This window comes from Mauremys mutica, chromosome 13, assembly GCF_020497125.1.
Source record: "Mauremys mutica isolate MM-2020 ecotype Southern chromosome 13, ASM2049712v1, whole genome shotgun sequence".
In the NCBI taxonomy this organism is placed as follows: domain Eukaryota; kingdom Metazoa; phylum Chordata; order Testudines; family Geoemydidae; genus Mauremys; species Mauremys mutica.
In genome coordinates, this window is record NC_059084.1 from 43,140,652 (window position 1) to 43,164,736 (window position 24,085).

Genomic DNA, 24,085 nt, shown 5'->3' on the forward strand with positions numbered 1-24,085 from the left:
GATCCCATGTGCTTCTTAAGTATAACATTTAGAGGACATGCGGAAGGTTGGCATGGGGCTTGGCACCTCCAACATTTGTGTTTGTTGCCAATCTAGGTTTAAACAAATGTTCTGGAATCCAGGAGCACCTGTTTAATGTATTTTTCTGGAAGAATTGCAAGGACAAAGAACTTGAAGTATCAGTGTTCCCTTGTGATAGTACGGCTATGTTCCTTTCCCCATTTTCTTCTTTAAGACTGAGATTGAGAGGGTAATGCAAAGCATTAAGCCACCTACAAGTCATTCCTACAAAGGGACTTCTGTTTCCATATTGCTTAATATGCTCTTCACACACTGCAGGATGCCCCATGTAGATGCAAAGACTGGATTTTTCCTTAAGGGAGATGGTATCTCTTAAGGTTCATAATAGAAGAGAGGGAACCAAATGGCATAGCTAATATTTTTCCATCTCAAACCAGGCCGGTGTGTACACAAAGCAACTGGAGTGGAATGGCCTTACAAGAGGACACATTTGGAATGCTATATTATATAGATATACAACTGGCAACCCCATTAACCCCCCTTTTTTTTTGAACACAGGTTTACTTTTGGCCAGTACACTATCCCATGGAAATGAGTTCCACAGGTTAATTTTGCATTGTGTAAAAATAAGTATTCCCTCTTGTTGTATTAAACCTGCTGCCTATGAATTTCATCAGGTGACCTCTGGTTTTTGTATTGTGGGAAAGGGTAGATAACACTTCTTTATTCACTTTTTCCACAGTATCCTTGATTACTACCAGATCTCTTTACTGAGGAGCAACAGATAATTTAGAACCTATCATTAAGTATGCATACTTTGGACTATTCCTCCCCATCCCCCGTGCATCACTTGACACTTAACAATATTAAATTTCATCTGCTCTTTTGTTACCCAGTCACCCAATTTTATGAGATCTCCCTGTAATTTTTTGCAGTCAGCTTTGGAAATAACTAACCACAATATATATTTTTTTATAATCTGCAAACTTTGCCACTTTACTGTACACCTTTTTCCAGATCATTAATTAATATTTTATCTAGCATACAGATCCTTGGGGGTCCGTCTCATAGTGAAAACTTACCATTTATTCCTACCTTCTGTTTCCTGTCTTTTAACCTGTCATTGATCCATGAGAGGACCTTCACTTTTATACCATGACTGTTTACTTTGTCTGACTCAGAGACAACAGATGGACTGCAGCTATATCCGAGAGGTATCCGTGAGAACAGAAAAGACCACTCGGTTGGCCTCCAAAGAGGTGGGATGATTTCCTAACAAGGAGACATGGACAAGCACAGCGAAGGATGGCCAGAGAAAGAAAAGATTGGAAGACATGCTGTGATTGGCTCCATTTTAACTGATGAAGGATAGACAGTCTATGCAGTCTACCCAGTTTACTTTGCTTAAGAGTCTCTGCTGAGAGACCTTGGCAAAGACTTTTTGAAAGTCCAAGTACCCTATTTCCACTGTCCACATGCTTGTCCGTACCCTTGTCCACATGCTTGTGGACACCCTCAAAGAATTCTAATAGGTTGGTGAGGCATGATTTCCCTTTAGAATAGATGTATTGACTCTTCCCCAACAAATCGTGTTCATCTATAAGTCTGATAATTCAGTTCTCTACTATAGTTTCAACCAGTTTGCCTGGTATTGAAGGTAGGCTTACCAGCCTGTCATTACCAGGGTCACCTCTGGACCCCTTTTTAAAAGTTGGTGTTGCATTACCTACCTTCCAGTCATCTTGTACAGAGGCTGATTTCAGCAGAAGGTTACATCACACAGTTAGAGATCTGCAAATTCATATCTCAGGTCCAACAGAACTCCAGGATGAATCTCATCTGGTCCTGGTGACTTATTACTGTTTAATTTACACTGGTCTACAATGTTTGAGAAGTCGTCTTTTTCAGAGATAAAATGTGCTATTTATTATGCATTTTGATGTGCTGAATTCAAATATGACAATTAAAACAACTGATTGGCTACTGTTTCTAAGACATTTAAGTTTTTACATTTTGTGTCTATGTATATTGTGTAGATAGTAGAGTTTTAATCATAAATTGTAAACCTAGATCTTTTCATGTGTTTATGGCTGCTTTACATGATAATATTTCACCTGTCCTGTTTATGTAACACTTTAAAAATCAGCAAAAGGGTTATCTAACTAAAATTTATTATGAAACAAAAGGCAAAAAACTATTATGTACATAGTTTAGTCCTATTCAGTATCTACTCGGCGCTTCTTGGCTTGTCTCTTTTATTCATTAAATGGAGCCTCTCTTGTCACTGTCCAGCAATAGTCTGCAAGCATTGATGGGCTCCATTTGCCCTGAAAGCATTTCTCCATTGTTGCAATGTCCTGGTGAAATCGCTCGCCGTGCTCGTCGCTCACTGCTCCACAGTTCGGTGGAAAAAAATCTAGATGAGAATGCAAAAAATGTATCTTTAGTGACATGTTGCAACCAAGGCTTTTGTATGCCTTGAGAAGGTTTTCCACCAACAACCTGTAGTTGTCTGCCTTGTTGTTTCTGAGAAAATTTATTGCCACTAACTGGAAGGCTTTCCATGCCGTCTTTTCCTTGCCATGCAGTGCATGGTCAAATGCATCATCTCGAAAAAGTTCACGAATCTGAGGACCAACAAAGACACCTTCCTTTATCTTAGCTTCACTTAACCTTGGAAATTTTCCACGGAGGTACTTGAAAGCTGCTTGTATTTTGTCAATGGCCTTGACAAAGTTCTTCATCAGACCCAGCTTGATGTGTAAGGGTGGTAACAAAATCTTCCTTGATTCAACAAGTGGTGGATGCTGAATACTTTTCCTCCCAGGCTCCAATGACTGTCGGAGTGGCCAATCTTTCTTGATGTAGTGGGAATCTCTTGCACGACTATCCCATTCACAGAGAAAACAGCAGTATTTTGTGTATCCAGTCTGCAGACCAAGCAAGAGAGCAACAACCTTCAAATCGCCACAAAGCTGCCACTGATGTTGGTCATAGTTTATGCACCTCAAAAGTTGTTTCATGTTGTCATAGGTTTCCTTCATATGGACTGCATGACCAACTGGAATTGATGGCAAAACATTGCCATTATGCAGTAAAACAGCTTTAAGACTCGTCTTCGATGAATCAATGAACAGTCTCCACTCATCTGGATCATGAATGATGTTGAGGGCTGCCATCACACCATCGATGTTGTAGCAGGCTACAAGATCCCCTTCCATGAAGAAGAATGGGACAAGATCCTTTTGACGGTCACGGAACATGGAAACCCTAACATCACCTGCCAGGAGATTCCACTGCTGTAGTCTGGAGCCCAACAGCTCTGCCTTACTCTTGGGTAGTTCCAAATCCCTGACAAGGTCATTCAGTTCACCTTGTGTTATGAGGTGTGGTTCAGAGGAGGAGGATGGGAGAAAATGTGGGTCCTGTGACATTGATGGTCCAGGACCAGAAGTTTCATCCTCTTTCTCGTCTGACTCAAGTGAGAATGATTGTGGTGCATCAGGAACCGGCAGTCCTTCTCCGTGGGGTACTGGGCGTATAGCTGATGGAATGTTTGGATAATGCACAGTCCACTTTTTCTTCTTTGACACACCTTTCCCAACTGGAGGCACCATGCAGAAGTAACAATTGCTGGTATGATTTGTTGGCTCTCTCCAAATCATTGGCACTGCAAAAGGCATAGATTTCCTTTTCCTGTTCAACCACTGGTGAAGATTTGTTGCACAAGTGTTGCAGCATATGTGTGGGGCCCACCTCTTGTCCTGATCTCCAATTTTGCAGCCAAAATAAAGGTGATAGGCTTTCTTAACCATAGTGGTTATACTGCGCTTTTGTGATGCAAAAGTCACTTCACCACAAACATAGCAGAAATTATCTGCACTGTTCACACAAGTACGAGGCATCTCTGCTCACTTTGGCTAAACAGAAATGTGTCCCTTTGCAAAATCAAACACTGACAAATAAGAGAGCACGACACTGTATGATTTCTAGAGCTGATATAGGGCAATTTGTTCAGCAGAGTGATGTAAGTTTAGTTATGATTGCATCATCCATGACTTTTAGGAATAACATGATGCAATTCATATCATGTATGACGCAATACCGGCTTCCGATTGCATCATTCATTGTTTTGCCTAAAAAGCAAGTACTGTCCAAACCCAGTCATAGATTTATTCATAGATCCAGTCAAAGATGTATTTTAGTCATTTCTGGTTTAAATTGAGATCCCTTCCCTTTATAACTCACTTATCCTTCGCTATTCCCAAGTCAAGGGTCGTATATACTGACCCAATAGCATATCTTGAAAACTAGAGCCAATCAACAATTTTAAGCATCATTTTCGTTCTCAGTGACCCAGAATTAGTAAAGTTAGACTACACTTATTTCAGAAGCATTTTGGCTGTAGAGCAGTGTTATCAATTAATTCTCAAATCTTTTCTACTGACACATCAGTGTGGGGACTTATTTCAGATTTGTTGCCCAAAAAGAGTAACTCTGATAGTGGGAATCTCACCCACATCTTCTGCAGTGAAGACCAGTGCAAATAGTTCATTGAGGTTCTCTGCAATGGCCTTGTCTTCCTTGAGTGCTCCTTTAACACCTTGGTCATCTAAAGTCCCCACTGCATCTTGGGCAGGCTTCCTGGTTCTGATTCACTTCCATTATATATATATAGTTTGTTTGTTTTCATCTTCAGCATTTGCTTTTCAAATTCTTTAATCAGGGGTGTCTTCAGGCACCAGCGCAGCAAGTGCATGCCTAACACAGCAAGCCGTGGGGGGGCGGCCTGCAGGTCGCTGTGAGGGAGGTAGGCAGGTGGCTTTCGGCAGCACTCCTGTGGGCGGTCCCCTGGTTCTGGCAATTCGGCGGTGGGCACGCTGATGGCGCAGCACAGGTGGACCCTCCGCAAGCATGCTGCCGAATCCGCGTGACCAGAGGACCGCCCGTAGGCACCCCGCTGAAAGCTGCCTGACTGCTGTGCTTGGGGCGGCAAAAAACATAGAGCCGCCCCTGTCTTTCATGGCCTGTTTATGGTACATTTACACTTAATCTGCCAGACTTTGTGCTACTTCCCACTATTCTTACTGGAACTGGACTTCCAAATTTTACAGGATGCCTTTTTGCCTCCAATGACCTCCATTATTCTGCTGTTTAGCCGTGGTGGAATTCTTTTGGTCCTCTTATTGTCCTTGCTGATTTGGGATATACATTTAATCTGAACCTCTATTATGGTGTTTTTAAATAGCCCCATTCTGCTTGCAGGTCACTTGCATTTTCTATTATTTTTTTTTGCCTCTCTAAGCTCCCTCCGCATTTCACCATCACTGTCACCATCTTGGTCAGATGGTCAGCAGTGTATTCCCACTGCTAAACACTTATTGTTAAAGCACAGAATTTCTATCCATAGAGATTCTATGGTACAGTTCAATCCATTTAAGATTTTTATATTGTTTGACTTTATGCTTTAAACATATAATGTCACTCCCCATACCAGTGCATCCTACTCTGCCATTCTTACATATTTTATGTCCTGGTACTAGGTGTCCCATTGATTATCCTCATTCCTCCAAATTTCCACCAACAACATGATGCCTATTATATCGATATCTCCACCTGATGCCAGGCATTCCTTTTCACCCATCTTAGTAATTAGACTTCTAGCTTTGGTATATAAGCACTTGTACATGGTGTCAATATTCAGTTGATTACCTTTAAGTGTGATTTTTAAATGTGACTGTTCCTCATTACCACCTGCCTCTACTTTACCTAGCTTCTATACTACGATATGGAGTCCCTTCTTTAATGACTGCATCCGAGGGGGACATCTCTGCCACATGCCAATGCCATCAGTTTTGTTGTTACTCTTTTAATAAAAGGCACAGTGTTAATTTCCCTAGGAAGGTAATTTTAAGTGATCACCAGCAGGGGGCCCAAGGGAGATCCCAGCAGCAGAGGTGACCAAAGGGAGGCTCTTTTCTCAATAAAGGATGCAAGAATGCAGAGCAGGGGACATTATGGATTTGTGTCATGTAGACAGGCATGCTGGGCAGCAGGGGAGAGACCCCATCCCAACAGCAACATGCAGCTATTTTCCCAGGAGCTGAGAGGACAAGACTGACTGTGAGACCAGATCCAGTCACTGTCGATAGAGAGGTCACTGCTTCATGCTGAGGATTAAAGGTGAGTGTGACCAATCTCATGGAAAATCCTCTCACTCAGCCCTCAAACTGAAGGACACTACTCTTGGTCAGTGTCGTCACTCATTGGGAGCTTTTCCTGAGTCAGGACTTTAAAATCTCATCATGATTTATTTCTAGAGAGATTGATGAGGGACAAGGAGAGCTCTCTCTCCCTCCTTGTCTATTGATCTGTCTAATAAACCCTTTATTCATGTTTCTAATCCCTTATACCTATCCCTGTGTCAAGCCTCTGACACAGTCTCTGTACCTGTCCTTTTTATCTATCCCTGTGCCAAACCCATTTCACATCCCTCTGTCTATCTTTCTGCTTAGATATCTATGAATTTCCTGCATTCCTGGAAAATATGTTTTAGCTGTACACAATTAATTGAGTTGAGTGCATATCTGTCTAGGAACATCCTTTGGCGTGTTTTTGTAATGGACATGTGACGAGATGATTTCAGGGTACCTTTTGGACAGTAAATCTATGAATCATTGAATGAAAGAAGTTGAGAACAGGTGTAGGAAAGTGAGAAATTCACTGTGTTTCTGCCCTTTGGCTGGGACCCTGCTCTTTGGTGGAGAAATTCTATCCTTAGCTCTATGCAATACCTGGGTGAGAAGTAGTTCCTCAGTAAGGAGAGAATATAAATCTTGACCTTAGATACCACACTCAATTTATAAGAAATCAAATAGAGGGAAACCACAGCATTGTACAGCAAGTTCCTTTTTTGATCACTTCTTTTTCTCAATCACTAGTTGCATCAGATGGAGAATGGAGAAAGGAGAAGGGGAAAATCAAACATCTATCACAGAATTCATCCTGCTGGGATTCGGGAATCTCCCTGGACTGCAAATTCTGTTCTTCTTGCTATTTCTAGGGATCTACATAGTCACCATGGCTGCAAACTTGCTCATTGTTGCACTAGTTGTGGCTGATCAGCACCTTCACAACCCTATGTACTTATTCCTGGGGAACTTGTCCTGCTTGGAAATCTGCTACAGCTCCACCATCCTGCCCAGGCTGCTGGCCAGTTTCTTGACTGGGGACAGAACTGTTTCTGTTACTGGCTGCATGGTTCAGTTTTATTGGTTTGGTGTCCTATTGACTGTTGAGTGTTATCTGCTAGCTTTGATGTCTTACGATCGGTACTTAGCGATATGCAAACCCCTGCACTATGGAACACTTATGAATGTCAGGTTCTGTATGCAGCTAGCAGCTGGATCTTGGCTAAGCTCATTCATCATTCTTGCTACAATAATATATTTGGTGTCACAATTAGCCTTTTGTGGCCCTAATGAACTTGATCATTTCTTCTGTGATCTCGCCCAAATGATTAACCTCTCCTGCAGTGACACCGGTCTGGTTAACCTGGCGACCCTTGTCTTCTCTTCCACAAACATCATTCTACCATTTCTTTTGACCCTGACATCTTATGTTTATATTGTTTCCACCATCCTGAGAATCTCTTCTACCATTGGGAAGCAAAAGGCCTTTTCCACCTGCTCCTCCCATCTTATCGTGGTGACAATTTACTATGGGACTCTAATAACTGTCTACATGTTATCAAACACCGGAACAGTCAGAATCCTGAACAAATTTGTTTCTATGCTTTACACTGTCTTGACACCCCTGATCAATCCCCTCATCTACAGCTTGAGAAACAAAGAGGTAAAGGAGGCCCTGAGGAGAGCTCAGCAGAAATATCTGGTGTTCCCATACATTCTGAGAAATTGATTGAAATCATAGAATCATAGAACTGGATAGAACCATTTTGTGAATGGTGAAATTGACATTTACTAATAAAATTCTAGGCCTACCGAGCATAACTATTTGTGTTGTAACACAAAATCTTTCTAGTTTATATTTACTAGATTCTTCATTAATTGTTCCAGTCTTAGGAAAACTTCCCTCTTTCTCAAATTAAACAAAAGCAGGGATCAGTTTAGTAGAACTGGTGGACGATTCCAGTCACACACACACACAATCCACACACACACTCCTGTGAAAAATTTCAAAACTTTTTTTTAAATTATTTGTTCAAAAAAATGAAAATGCCCAACCTGAAAAATATTGGTTCTAAATGGGGGTTTACATTTGACTCTGATTCTGACTGCTCATCCTGCAGGAAAACAAACCAAGTAAAAAGTGACATCTTGGTCCAATGAAAAGGTAATCAAGTATTAAGTGATACTAACATGGTTTCCCCCCCTCTTTCTTTTCTTGTGTATTTAAAAAATATATATTCGTAAGACTATTGACACTGCCAGAAGTCTCCATTCTTAGGATATAATGAAGAGGGTCCACCTCAGGAATGAAAATTCATAGGAATGGGGCGAAGATCTATCCACTTTGCAAAGTGTGTTGGTAGTGGACTTCAACACCTGCCCATACTTTTGAAAGCAGCATTATAAGTAAAGTGATGCTTGTCAGATTTGACACATTGGTACCATGGATCAATTCCATGCAAAGGACACTGTAAGAGCCACTAAATACATTATCAAACTTCATGGCCTGCTATGATTATTAGGGGACAAAACAACAGCAAGGGACAGACAATGAGACAGAAAATATCATAATGCCACTATACAAATCCATGGTACACACACACACTTGGAATGCTGCCTGCAGGTCTGGTTGCCCTCATTTGAAAAAAAGAGATATTAGAATTGGAAAAGGTTCAGAGAAATACAACAAAAATGAATAGGGGTATGGGACAGCTTCCATATGAGGAGAATGAAAGAGATTGGTGTTCAGATTAGAAAAGAGATGACTAAGGGGGGGTATGCTAGAGGTCCATAAAATCATGAATGGTGCGGAGATGGTGAATAAGGAAGTTTTAATTATCCTTTCACATAACACAAGAATTTCACCCAATGAAATTAATAGGCAGCAGGTTTAAAACAAACCAAAGGAAGTATTTCTCCACAAAACTCACAGTCAATCTGTGGATTTGTTGCCAGAGGATGTTGTGAAGCCCAGAAGTATAACTGGGTTCAAAAAAGAACTAGATAATTTCTTGGAGAATAGCTCCATCAATAGTTATTAGCCATAATCGTCAGAAACACAATCCAATGTTCCAAAATCTCTGACTGCTGGATACTGAGACTGATCAATAGGGGATGGATTGCTCAATAATTGCCCTGTTCTGTTCATTCCCTTTTAGTTTAGGAATTGGAGATATACCCATCTCCTAGAACTGGAAGGGACCCTGAAAGGTCATGGAGTCCAGCCCTCTGCCTTCACTAGGCAGGACCAAGTACTGAGTTTTGCCCCAGATCCCTAAGTGGCCCCCTCAAGGATTGAACTCATAACCATAAGCTTAGCAGACTAATGCTCAAACTACTGAGCTATCCCTCCCCATCTCTGAAACATTTGGCACTGGTCACTGCCAGAATACATGATACTAGGCTAGCTGGACCATTGTTCTGGTCATGGCATGGCCATTCTTATCTTCTTAGCGCCATTCACAAATGACCAAGGACAACATGTTCCATTTTCAAAAGTGACTTAGGCAATTAGGGGCCTAAGTGTTGCTGAAAGTCAATGGGACTTAGAATCCTAAGTGTGAGAATCACTTTTACACATGAGACTGGCACGTAAGGTATTTAGGTAATTTACCAAATTTTACTCATAACAGAGAGCTGCTTATACAGAATACTCCTCAAGCAGTCCCTTCTCATTCATATCAATATAGGCCCAAACTAATTGCTTCTGCTGATTACAACTCAGACAGTATTGTTCAGAGGCACAGGTGATTTCTCATGTAGGCTGATCCCAAGCTATTGACGTCTAACTCCTGGAATCCTACTCTGACAACACTGGGCAGCCAGGGTAGATTCCAGAGCAATGATGTCCTGTGATCTTGCCAAGATAAAACCCTTTAGTAAGTAGGCTTCTGCCTTCAGTTTATGGGTGGGACTTTAAAAGGAACATGCAATTACACGTATGGGACCAGACTTGTGGTCCAGCTAGCTCAGTAGCCTATCTTGAACAGTTGCCAGAACCAGATATTTCAGAAGAAGGTGCATGAAAACCTGGAGTTATCAGTTACAGGATAATGTATCTTCTCACCTCTAATATTTGGGAATCCAATCCCATACACATCAAACCACCTATCTACATCAATACGTAGCCATCTATCTATCCATCCATACACAAACACCTCTTTCTCTCTCTCACACTTTTCCCATACACACCCATCCATCCTTCTATCCAGCCCTCCATCAATCTATTTATCTATCACCGTAAACACACACCTCTCTATATATAAAATTATGACTGGTGTGGAGAAAGTAAATAAGAAAGTGTTATTTACTCCTTCTCATAACACAAAAAGCAAGGGGCAGCAGGTTTAAAACAAATAAAAGGAAGTATTTTTTCACACAATGCACATTCACTCTGTGGAACTTTTTGCCAGAGGATGTTTTGAAAGCCATGACCAAAACAGGGTTAAAAAAAACAACCTAGATAAGTTCATGGAGGATTAGCCAGGATCGTCAGGGATGGTGTCCCTATCCTTTGTTTGCCAGAAGCTGGGAACGGGCAACAGGGGATGGATCACGTGATGATTCCCTGTTCTGTTCATTCCCCCTGGGGCACCTGGCATTGGCCACTGTCGGAAGACAGGATACTGGGCTAGAAGGACCTTTGGTCTGACCCAGTATGGCCTTTCTTATGTTCCTATGTTCATATATATAAAATAGTTCCTCAAACACTTCTTTCTCTCTTTTTATTCTCATACACATCAATTCACCTATATTTCTATACTCAAATGTATCTATCTATCTATCTATCTATCTAATCTAGGTACTTCCATGGCTTTCATCACAACAGTAGCTGAGAATCAGGTGCTAATAACATACTCAGATTGAGTAGTGCCTAACTGCATCCATGTTTCCATTAATTTCAAAGGAGTAACTCTAGAAGTATCATCCTACTCAGTATGAATTTTGTCTTGGGTTCTAGAGCATCTATATATAGGAGGCTACACATTTGGGGGATTATCAATGTTACGGGTGTAACTAGTGATATTTTGAGAGAATGAGACTGTACCGAGGAGTGGAGTTGATGCCTGGAATACAACAACACGGTATCAAAGCAGAGAATTGTTGCTAACATTTGAGAGTGTGTTAGGTATCAGATCCACAACTCAGATATCAAGTTTAATTAATAAAATAAATGTAAACGTATTACTCCACTCAAATGGAATTGGCCTGTTGTATGTACACATGTCACAGTGTCAATTACCTCATCCTAGTGCCCAGTTCCATCATGCCTTAGTTTCACGTCACTCATTGGTAGCTCTGTGGGCTTGGTAGCTTTCTGAAGTCCTGCAGCTGTGATGGAGAATGTCCAAGAAATATGCAGGGTAACTTCAATTACTATGGTGTGAAAAGGATACATGAATAGGGCCGGACAAAATATTTCTTCTGAATGCTTCCCACCTCATCTTGTATTGGTATTTTGCATAGCTCATACCTGAAATGTCTATTTATCTTTTGTTTCTCTTGGCACCACCTCTTAACAAAACTAATGTGTTACATAGTTGTGTGGCTATGCCACATGCTTTGAAGTCAGGACCCCTGGATTCTGCTCCTGGCTCTGCCCCAATCTGCTGGGTGATCCCAAATCTGGGCCACATTCTGTGCCTCAGTTTACCCACCTGTAAAACAGCAACATTGACACTTACCTGCTGCTGAGAAGTACATTGAGAATTATGAAATAAATTGGGCTCGTAGGTGGTCAGTACAATACAGTGATGGATGCGTGTTTCTCACTCATTGAATTCTACACACACACACACACACACACACACACACACACACAGAGGAAATGACAAAGAGGAAGATTTCCCATGAGGTTTGTAAGGAGATTGCAATGGCTTTGATGTTTACACTAGTTTTAACAAGGAAGCTGGTGATAATTCCCCCCTGCGGGCAATTTAAAAGTGATCCTACCAGCGGCTTCATGGGATATCCCGACAGCCCACAAAAACCTACAAACTCTGTAAGAATAGGGCAGGGGGCATTAACGTTCTGTGTGATATATACAGGAGCATGAATCAAGTAAGAGCAGTGCAGCCCGTCAGCAAGCTGAAGGTATCTTTGCAGAGAAAATGTGAGCGTGTGACACCGTGAGGGTGAAAAGCAGATCCTGATTCTTACATCCATCAGCAGCAAGGACGGTGCATCATGCTGAGGATTAAAATAAATCTGATTGTTAGAACTAATTCAGAAGAACTAATTCAGTATAACTGTGGCTGAACCACTAAGTAACAGACATCACAATATAACTAGATTCAACATCCATGGGGAAGGTAGGGTACCAAAAAGTTTTCATTTTCTGGTGCTGGCTGGCCAGCAGCCATGCCTGATGATTAAGGCTACAATTTTGGCACAGATATCATAGTGTTCACGGTAATTGTGAATTGAAATGAAGTCCATGTGGTCACAGTGCCACCCAGTTTTGGTGCGTCCACCCCTCCACAGATGGAGACAGAGGGACAGAGGGCCAAATTTGAATGGCATCATTACAGAGCCACTCAGATTTGATTCATCCGTCCCTCCATGTCCCTTCACTCTGAGCAACAGTAAAAGAAGGGGTGCCTATGGTTCTTACCACAGGAGAGCCAGGAATACGGGCACAATGAAGGGCAGGCCCCCTTCCTTGGCTAGCTCTGAATGGAGACCCAGCAGCCGCCTCCTCTTCCACTCAGACCCAACAAGTTGCAAGGACCCATTGCCCACACAGGACATAATGGGACAGGGCATCCGCATCCCTGCCCAATGGGAAGCCCCTGCCAGAGTTCTGATGCTGTGGACTGGGAGGTGAGGACCCAACACTTCCCCAGTATTCCAATCAGAGCCCTCATTTTGTCGCTGGAAGAAGTACCAGAATGCCATTGTAGCGCTCAGAAAAAGTGCTGGATGCTGTTCCAGTAGAGCGTTTAGGCCCCACTTGAGCACTTGTTGTTTTTTGGAATTGAGATACAAAAGAGGAGAATCCACCACTTCCCTTTCAGGGTTTGTTCCTGTGGTTAATTAACCTTACTGTTAGAAATGGGTGTCTTCTTTCTCCTTTTAATTTGTATCACTTGAGATACAGTGGTTGGTTCTGCCTTTTTCTACTAGCTTAAAGAGCCCTGCTGTTTTCTCCTCATGAAGGAATTTTTACAGTGTAATCAAGTCTTCAATCAATCTCCCTTTTGGTAAGCTAAACAAACTGAGCTCTTTAAGTGTATCATTGTAAGGTGTTTCTCCAGATCTCAGATATATTTCATGGGGTCTTCTCTGCACCCTCTCTAGATTTTCAACGTCCTTTTTTAAAATATGCACTCCAACCAGAACTGTATGCAGAATTCAAATATCGATCTCACCAATGAAGTCCACAGATGGAAAATCACCTCTACACTTATTCTCTACTCTAATTTCTTTCCAGTTGTATTTATCAAATTTCTACATTCAGAACTTCCACTTTACATCGATTGCTACCACCTGCCCCATTTTTTCCATTTAAAAAAAATATTTCTGCTTCCTTCATGTCATCACTGAACCATGATGGGGTTCCAGCCAGTGTTCATAGATACTATAACCCTCTGAAAACTGCATCTAATTTGCTACATCTGCTTTAACCTTCCATGGCTGAATGGGATAATGAATCATAAGGAACCACATTCAGAATCACGGTGGACCAAATTCAGTGGTTTCAGTAAAAATTAAAATAAATAAATAAATAAAGTACAATATTTGCAAACCAGAGTCTTTTTTTTTTTAGATTGGGATATTCGAATATATTCAAAAGGATTTGAGCACTTAATTCCCTTAGGATCACTGCTTTGTTTACTTATTTTCCCAGCACCTCTTGTCTGCACAATAATGCTTTACTTTCATCTCTGTAGGGAACGCTTGGCTTGTTATTCACAGACCAGTAACCCTCATGTTGTTCAGACATTCCGCCGCAGGGGAGCCATCTAGAGAATGGAAATTGGTTTCCCCCCATGGTGTGAATATGATAAAAAGGCTCGTTTGTTCCACAGGTTCAGCACAACCATCCAGATATTCAAGTCAGTAGGCGCTCGCATCTCTCTTGCTTTCTGAACAGACAGAAGTTCCTGCTATTTCTCCTCAGTGCCCTTTCATGCCAGCGATTGTTATTGTTTCCATTGCAAGGAGGACCAAAACCACCCGGGTTGAGCTCTAAGGAAACAGCATGAGAGAGTCACCAAGGGTAAGATTTTCAAACTGCCTCAGACTCCTTTGAAAAGCTCCTGACTCCACAAAGGAAAGTAGCCATAACAGCCAATGCTTGCAAGACAGCCTGGCTCAGCGAGTAGAGCACAGGGTTACAAATCAGGAGAGCTGGGTCTGTTTCCCCCCTTCAGCCATGACTAGCTGGTGTAAGACCTTGGAAAACTTGTTTTCCATTTCTCAGTCTTCTTTGTTTAGGCTGGTTCTTCAGGGCAGGGATTGTCTCACTCTGCGTTTGTGCAGTGCCTAGCACAACGGGGCCCTAGGTGCTACCATAGGTAAAATAATTGGGTTTTCTTTCTTTCTTTCTTTTGTTTTTTCGTTCTTTCTTTCCCATCCTACTGACCAGGTCATTTTCTAGATACCAAGGAAGAAACACTCTGCTTCAACTCAGGCTCTTATCTTTGCTATATGCTGGGATTCAAAGAAGTCTAGTGGAGTTTGTTATCCAACTCCCATTGGATTCCAACAGGATTTGGGCACCCAAGCGCCTGAGTCTTTGAAAATAGCCCCCTCATTAGCAGTTGGGAGCCTAACTCCCTTGGGCTCCTTTGGAAACCCCACCTGACCTCCAACACAGTGAGTGGAGTTACTCTCAGTTTGCAACAGCCTTGCTGAAGGCAGCATGTGGATAATGTCCTTCTCTCATCTTGCCCTCTTAGCAAGGCTTGTTTTTTCCTGTTACACTTTTGTTTGAGAGGAGAGAGTGTGGGGGAGCAAGGGAGGAGGATATGAGGGACAAATTCATGCAAAGAGGGGCTGTCAGACAGACAGATCTGATGCATTCATTGCCTTCAGGCAGTTGATGCCATGGCCAAGATGTTCAATCACAGGAACCAAAAGAAACTATGATGATATGTGGCATTAGATAACCCCCCAAAACTCAGACAAGCTTATAGGCTGGGACTTTTGAAAAGTCCTAAGGGCTCTCGGTGCCAGCCTCAAACTGAAAGTCACAGGGATATGGGTGCCTCACTTCCAGCCCATAATCCATATTTAGCACCCAGTAGCTCCCTGGCTGTGCCACAGATGCCCTACATCTGTTTGATCCACAGCAGAGTAGAAAGAGCAGCCCAAGGCAGATGAGCTAGTGGGAAGCTCCTGTCTTCTCCCATTCCCCTGATCTCTTGACTAGCAGCCATCTGCTGCCAGCTCATGTAGTTTGTTGTGTAGTTTAAGTGATAAGAGTTCGGGATTCAGGGCTAAACCCTTCTGAGGAGGCAGGAAGTGGGGGGGGGCTATTATAGCTGCACAGAATAGTTAATGAACAAAAGAACATTATTTACATTGCAAAGCCAAACACTACACACAGCAGCTGGGAAATGCCAGATTCTACAATGGCTGTGCAACCTTAACGCTGCCCCCCTTGTGCTTATGCATTATGGTGCACTCTTTCCTTGCTTGATCATATGCTATTTTGTTCCACATGAGAGCTGTGCAGTTCAGTGCATAGGATGGATGCACAAGGGGCAGAATTATGGCTGCACGGGCAAGTGTATACCATCTGGCTTGACTTTGCAACTTAAAAATTCACCCAGTTTGCAAACTGATCCAGATGACTCTGTATCCGCAACCTGTCCTCTTCATTATTTACAATGCCACTTTTTATGATTTTTGTATGTTAAACCCTGAGAATTCTTTTAAAAGCCAACAGCCTTTTTCATGTTGTGTATCTATACATTTATTGCCCTATATATATTTCAATGAAAAGAAGTTCCTTGTCCTTCAATTTAACCTGAAGGGAAAATGGTCTCTATAATGGAATGTATGTAACATTTTTACCCTGTCTTTACTAATACAGTCCAGGTGTCTAGGGAAAAAAAAAACCCTCAAACTAATGAAAATGTCTACAAAGGTACATTATAAAGAAAACTGGCTGGTTGACAAGGGATACTTGTAATTGCACAGGGGTTCTGTCATGGAGGAAAGTAATGACCCATTGAAAGATGTTTTTAACTCATTGAGAACTGTCGGTTGTCACAGCTCTTAGTTATAATGTACAGGTTACAGATTCCTTTTTACTCATCAGTCAGGTAAACCGAGAACCATAAAAGAAAGTCTATCAGTAATTAGGAAAACAGAACAGAGCACATGGTGGAGTTAAGCTCAGGAAAGGATTTCCCCCCAAAAAAGGAGTTTAGTTGTCTGACACCCTATAAAAGCAAAGGTGGATTGGGTATGAACACTGTCAGCATTCCATCAAGTACAGAGGAAGACTCCAAACTACCTTTTTTTCACCATCTACAGGGGATGGTAAAGTGTCTATACTTTCTGTATTCTGCATAGTACTGTATTAATCTTTGATTAACAATCTTATATTAAATAATGCCATTTGAACCTGTTATTTGACAATCTTGAATCATTATTAAATTAAAACGTGCAACACCCCCCAATTTTTGTGTCTTCTGAAAACTTTATGTTTTCTTCCAGGTCATTGATAAAAATGTTCAACAGCATTACAAACACATGTGATCATAATTCCCTGTTTACTGTGAGATTCTGAGACCTATCATTTAGCCAGTTTGTAATCCATTTAATATATGCCATATTAATTTTGTCTCTTTCTAGATTTTTAATCAAATTGTCTTGCACTACCAGATCAAACACTTACAGAAGTCTAAGTATATTGCATGAATTCTATTTCTTTTATCGGCCAAAATTGTGCTATCAATCTATCTATTTTCCAGGAACCCACGTGGACTGGAATAAATTATGCTATCCCCATTTAATTATTTATTAATCAAGTCTTGTATCAGCCACTCCATGCCTGGAAATTATGTCAGCCTGAGAGACCTATAGTTACTCAGATCATCCCCTTTATCTTTTTTTAAGAATGTGCCCATCGTTAGATTTCTTCCAGTCTTCTGGAACTAACCCAGTGTCCCAAAAGTTAAGGAAAATCAATATTAGATATCCAGTGACCTCCTTAGCTAGCTTTTTTAGGTTGCAACATAACACTATTTTATTTCTTGGAATGTAGAATGACTGCATACAATAATCTAAAAACAAAGAGAGCCAAATCAGGCTACTCCCTGAGGCAGAGAGGCACAAGTCACCGCACTGTATTTTGAGCTACCCCTCTTATACTTTCCTACTGAACCCTCTCCCCCAGCATGTGAGCATGACAAGAAAAACACCCCCACACACAAACACACTTAAAGAGATAACTTGCAATTCCAATGCAGTCCTCAATACCACAATGTAGATATAAATATGCACTGCACATTATCCCTCTTAGCCCCCATTATTTCATCTGTGAAATTGGGATGTTACCCCACAGCAGCCATGGGAAGTGTTAATTAATAACTGGCAGGCACTGTGGGGCCCTTAGATGGAAGATGCATATAGAAATAAAAACCACGGGGATTGCTGCATTTCATTCTATTATGGCATTTCCTCTTCCCGCTGCAGAGATGGAGAACCAGACGGAGGTGAGCGAGTTCATCCTCCTGGGTCTAACTAAGCTCCAGGAGCTGCGGTGCTTCCTCTTTGCTCTCTTCCTGCTTCTTTATGTGGCCAGTGTGCTGGGGAATGGGGCTATCATGGCCGTGGTACTGGCTGAGCCCCGGCTCCACACCCCCATGTACTTCTTCTTGGGCAACCTTTCCTGGCTAGACATCTGCTACTCCTCGGTCACCGTACCCAAGATGCTGGCTGGCTTCCTCTCAAAACATCAGATCATCTCCTTCACCGGCTGCCTGGTCCAGCTCCATTTCTTCCACTTCCTTGGCAGCAGCGAGGCCGTGCTGTTGGCCGTCATGGCCTACGACCGCTATGTGGCCATCTGCAACCCACTGCGCTACAGACTGGTCATGAACCCACGGGTCTGCCTGCTCCTGGCAGTGGCCACCTGGTCCAGTGGTTTTCTGCACGCCCTGATGCACACAGTCATGACCTCCCAGCTGCATTTCTGTGGCCCCAATCATGTCCACCACTTCTTCTGTGACATCAAACCCCTGCTGAGCCTGGCCTGCAGCAGCACCCACCTCAACCTGAGCCTCCTCAACATCGTCACTGGAGGCATCGTGATAGGCCCATTCATACTTACACTCCTCTCCTATCTCTACATCATCTCCTTCCTCCTCCTGAAGGTACAGTCACGGGAGAGCAGGAGGAAGGCCTTCTCCACCTGCACCGCCCACCTCACGGTGGTGACTTTACTTTACGTGCCTGTTATCTTTAACTATGTACTGCCCTCTCAGGGGGACTCCCAAGACAGGGACATGATAGCCACCCTCATGTACAGCATCGTCACCTCTGTCCTGAACCCCTTGATCTACACCCTGAGGAACCGGGAGGTGAAATCTGCCCTGAGGAAAGCGGTAAGAAGAAAACTATTCCCTGGAAGGACATGAAAAAAACTGAATGTTTTTCTCTGTCTCTGAGGCTGAGAACGAGAGTGGGTAATGGACAATACAATGTGCTTTCTCTCATTGAGTCTATTGTGCACTGGGAGTTGGCCATTAGTTTGTAGGGAATCATTATGCATTGGGCACTGGGAAATAGGCTGTAGATAACCTTCCTAAACTGGAAAATGGAGGTTAATAGTAAGGGAGAGTTCATAGACGTTAAAGTCGGAAGGGACCATTGTGATGATCTTGTCTGACCTCCAACACAAAGCAGGCAAAAGAACCTCACCTACCCACTCCTGTAATAGACCCCAACCTCTGGCAGAGTAACTGAAGTCCTCAAATAATGGTTTAAAGACTTCAAGTTACAGAGAATTCACCCTTGACACTAGTTGTGCCCTGGGCAGCAGAAAGTTGACCTTAGGGAATAAGAAGCCTGGGTGGAAATAAACAATATGCTGGAAATTGATGGGGAATCTTTTTGTTTGACAAAAAGAAACAAACAAATCAATTGCCAGAATTTTCAGTAGAAAATCTTGATTATTCATGGAAGAAATGAAAATGGCAAAAACTCAAAAGTGTGCTGCCTAGAACCAAGGATTTTTCTGTTTCAGGGGTGTTGTTTTCCCAGTGATTTTTTTTTTAGAAAAGCAGACAATTAGCACAAAAATTAGTTTTGTCAAAAAAAAAGTATGTTGAAAAACCCATTTTCCATCAGAAAAGTTTTGATGGAAAAATTCATTCATCCCTTTTAAGAAGCCTTCTTCATTTGCATCTATAGGTGGAGTCTGAGATTTTCAAAGGTGTCTGGTGCAGTAAGACACTCAAATCCCATTTGCTATTAATGAGAGTTGGACATCCTTAAGTATATTTGAAAATTTCAGCCTTTACATACCATTGAATAACAAGTTCAGCCCCCAACAGACTGCAGAACTCAAGCCCTACAAAACATCGAGATCCCACATAGATCTAACCTATATCAAGCCCCCATAGGTCCCCACCCACAATAGCACACACAAATAGTTGTTCCTTGCAATGTGCCATGAGGGACAACAGAACAGGGCTATTTTGGATCTAAAAGGAAGAGGGATATGTGGAGCTTCTTCTACAGTTGAGGCTCCTCACAGAGGCGGCTTTGGACTAGATACAGAAAGGCATATTGGAGAAAGTCCACAAGAGAGAAACAAAAATGACTAAAAGTCTAGAAAACATGACCTATGTGGAAAGGTTGAAAAAGACTAGGTTTGTTTAGTCTGGAGAAGAGAAGACTGAGGGGGAAACATGATAACAGTTTTCAAGTATGTAAAAAGTTGTTATAAAGAGGTAAGTGATTAATTGTTCTCCGGAACCACTGAGGACAGGATAAGAAGTAATGGGCTTAAATTTCAGCAAGGGAGATTTAGGTTAGACATTAGGAAAAAACTTCCTATCAGGGTGGTTAAGCACTAGAACAAATTACCAAGGGAGGTTGTCAAATATCTGTCATTGGAGGTTTTTAAGAACAGGTTAAACAAACACCTGACAGGGATGGTCTAGATAATGCTTAGTCCTGCCACAGTGCTGGGAAATGGACTAGGTGACCTATTGAGTTCCCTCCCAGTCCTATGACTCTAGGATTCTATGAATAAGCTCTACGCACTCGGTACTGGGAAAACCAAGAGTCAGCTTGAGAGTACAGTGATGACTCGGAGTACCTGGAGAACAAGGGTGGCGCAATGCTTGGAAGGGTACATGGAGACCTTGAACAGAACCCATGCCAGGAGCACAGCACTGGTGGCAGAATGGGCATCTTCCTGGCTGCCAGTAACATGTGGTGGTGGGGATCTGGAGCTGGTCCTGTGGAAGGGGGAGGTACTGAGCCAGAGGAACATGATGCCATGGTCAAGCAACCCAGTGCAGACAATATAGAAGACATGCCAGATGAGGGTCTTCATGCTGAAGCAAAGGCAAGAGCAATACCGTCAGGCAGAATAAGTCGTTAGCCACAGATAAGCGTCTGACATAGTACCAGCGTGGCCTGGGGACCTGCAGTGATCAGGAAAGACTGCTATGTCAAAGAATTATCCAGATCCCACAGTCCCTGAGAGGACACCAGAGTCAATGGCTCAGGTGTCTCTTAATGATTCAGTACCAGGAGCAGCAAGCCAAAGGGCATGCTTTGCCTTCGGTACCTGATGGATTCTTTGTGGAAGAATCTGTAACCCAGGGATTTCTTGATGCCAACTGGGACAGGGCAGAGGGTGTGTGTGCATATGGGCTTACAGGGAAGACTGATGCTCACAGACCTGCTTTTACTAATTGAAGCAAGAAGATGAGCCCAAGGATAAGGACACCATCTTATTCAAAGAACTAGGCCATTGCTGCTTGTTCAGCTCAGGACGGTGTGGTGACATTAATTCCAAATCAGTGCTGCATGTTTTAAATGCATAGGATATGTGGCCTGTGTATGGTCTGGTACCAAAAAAATCTGTGTGTTAAATACTATTATTTGTTTGTTTGCATAGTACCCATGTGTTGCTGTAATAAGAAGATGATGTTTAGATTTATGAGGAGTCTTCAATAACTCTCAAATTGTCCTCTCTAAATATCTAGATTTATTTTTTTTAGTCTGAGCCCCTTTGCTACACCGTGGTTTCTTTCTTCCAAACTGGAGCAATTCAGGGTACAGGCATCCACGACTGTCCCAATTTTCATATTTATCTGCTGTGGTATTATCCACAGGTGGGAGTGCCATGGTGAAAACAGACTGGACCTGCTAGACATTCCTGCTCTAAAATGGAATTATCATGGGTACTTGTGTAATCCAGGTTGGGTGGGTCATACCAGCTCAGCCCTTCCTCACACAAACAAAACCAGAAGGAGACCTCGTCCCACCCAATAGCCTGGTGGTTAGGGCATTCTACTGGGAACCAAGAGAAATGGGTTTCAGACTGTGACAGGTTGTCACTCTGGAGTGCAGTCTGGGAGCAGTTGGAATTGTGCCCCCTAACAATTCAGCTGGGTTGGCCTTTCTCACACTGCTCTTCTGGTGACTCAGCCAGCCTTTCCAGGCCCTGTTATCACCCAGCATGACAGCAGGTGGTTACACACACACACCTGAGTTAACTGAGTGCTTTATGTAACCCACTCATGGACAAACAGGGGGCTCCCAGCCAGCTTCCCAGCTCCCCAGCCTTGCACCCCCATTGAAGTATAAACCCAGAATTATACCATCTTGCACTGCACAGGAATCTGTACAGACTCCAGTGTAGGGCAACAAAAATGATTAGGGGTATGGGGCACATGACTTATGAGGAGAGGATGAGGGAACTGGGCTTATTCAGTCTGCAGAAGAGAAGACTGAGGGGGGAATTTGATAGCAGACTTCAACTACCTGAAGGGGGGGTTCCAAAGAGGAGGGAGCTAGGATGTTCACAGTGGTGACAGATGACAGAACAAGGAGCAATGGTCTCAAATTGCAGTGGGGGAGGTATAAATTGGATATTAGGAAAAACTATTTCATTAGGAGGGTGGTGAAGCACTGGAATGGGTTACCTCAGGTTTTAAGGCCCAGCTTGACAAAGCCCTGGCTGGGATAATTTAGTTGGGAATTGGTCCTGCTTTGAGCAGGGGGTTGGACTAAACTGACCTCTGAGGTCTCTTCCAACCCTAATCTACTATGATAAACAAAACTGCAAACTTAGTCTTTTACAAACTAGACAGGATTTGAATCAGCATTATCTCACCCTGTCTGATGATACAAACAATCTTGTAGATTCTTGAGGCACAAGCGTCATTTGTCTTGCAGTTTGGGTTCCCCTCCCTCGTTACAAGACCTTGATCTTCCAGAACTTTTTTCAGGTGTTGAGTTGTGGGGGAGAACAACCATGATGTCACTCCCCACCTTTTAGAATTTCTCCATATGGCGGGAACTCTTTGTTTCAAGCTAAGTTCTCAGCTGAGTTTGTGGAAAAATACAGGTACCAAAATGGAGTTCAGTATCCTGTGGTCTGGCCACATGCCCTTGCAGAGTCATAGCGCCCATTATTCATAGGCTGGCTGAAGCATTCCCAAGTGAGGACAAACCTTTTCCATGGTCCATTGTCTTTGCTGATGGACCATTAGCACTGTCTCGCTCAGAGGTGGGCAAACTACAGCCCGCAGGCCACACATGGCCCACGGGACTGTCCTGCCTGGCACTTGAGCTCCTGGCCGGGGAGGCTAGACCTTGGCCACTCCCCCGCAGCCACGTCACCACACCAGCTCTCTGGGCAGCTGGGCTGCGAGCTCCTGCTGAGCAGTGCAGCAGCGTGTCTGGCTCCGGTAAAGGGGCCGGGGCAGGTGGGTTGGATAAGGGGTGGAGGTCCCAGGGGGCAATTAGGGGGCAAGGAGCAGGGGGCAGTTGGATGGGGTGGAGGTTCTGGGTGTCAGTCAGAGATGGGGATCGGGGGGTTGGATAAGCATGGGCGTCCCGGGGGGGCTTTCAGGCAGAGGGGGTGTGCATAGGGATCAGGGGATGGGGTCCGGGGGGGGCTGTCAAGGGGCAGGGATGTGGATAGGGTTCAGAGCACTCAGGGGAGTGGGAGCAGGGGGGTTGGATAGGAGGTGGGGTCCTGGGGGTGGTTAGAGGTGGGGTTCCCAGGAGAGGGCAGTTAGAGGACAAGGAGTTGGGGGGGTTAGATGGGTCAGGGGTTCTGAGGGGGGCATTCAGGAGGTGGGAAGTGGGAGGGGTCAGAGGCCAGGCTATGATGAATATGGGGTCTAGTATCACACAGACCCACCTCCAAATTAGGCGGGGGGGGGGGCAGATCCAGGGCTGTGGGTCTCACACATCCCAGCTGAGTGCTGTAACCACTGAGATATTGGGTATAATGGGACACTTCACCAAAAAAATCATATCCCCTGCTGACATTTGTGTGTGGCACTTCTCAGGGTACTCAAGGTTGTGAGATGCCTTGCCACTGCCTGCCCTTAGTGTGAAGCAATCTTTGTCTATGCCTGCTGTGGTTCTGCTCCTGGAAACCAACAGCCTCTGCCTTCCAGGTATCTGCAGACCTCACCTTCTCTGTGTAGGCTACATCTCAACCTCTGAGTCCTTGGAATACTCTCTGCAGTCTCCAGTCCCTGCCACTGGATGCTCACAGTAATTACCAAGTCTTCTGCCTCCAAAGAGACAGTTCACACGTTAGCCTGTTTGATCTAGCTATGCAGTCACATTTTGCTTAATGTTACAGCACTGAGATCTATTTCTGATGAAACAAAGAGTTTATTAACAGATTGGAGCGATACTGAGTAAGGGTCAGA

The 24,085-nt window shown here is 43.3% G+C and overlaps 2 protein-coding genes across 2 annotated transcripts; both read left to right on the top strand.

Annotated features, from left to right (window-relative positions):
* The first annotated feature begins 6,978 nt into the window (after nt 1-6,978).
* On the top strand, nt 6,979-7,941 carry LOC123347402 (olfactory receptor 11A1-like). The gene has a single exon (XM_044984818.1). The coding sequence runs from the start codon at nt 6,979-6,981 to the stop codon at nt 7,939-7,941; it is 963 nt and encodes a 320-aa protein (XP_044840753.1).
* A 9,925-nt stretch (nt 7,942-17,866) lies between these two features.
* Nucleotides 17,867-18,808, top strand: LOC123348834 (olfactory receptor 12D1-like). The gene has a single exon (XM_044986496.1). The coding sequence runs from the start codon at nt 17,867-17,869 to the stop codon at nt 18,806-18,808; it is 942 nt and encodes a 313-aa protein (XP_044842431.1).
* Nucleotides 18,809-24,085: the final 5,277 nt, after the last annotated feature.

Excerpts from the sequence above, each read along its gene's own strand:
- LOC123347402 (XM_044984818.1), top strand. The coding sequence starts at position 6,979 with ATGGAGAAAGGAGAAGGGGAAAATCAAACATCTATCACAGAATTCATC.
- LOC123348834 (XM_044986496.1), top strand. The coding sequence starts at position 17,867 with ATGGAGAACCAGACGGAGGTGAGCGAGTTCATCCTCCTGGGTCTAACT.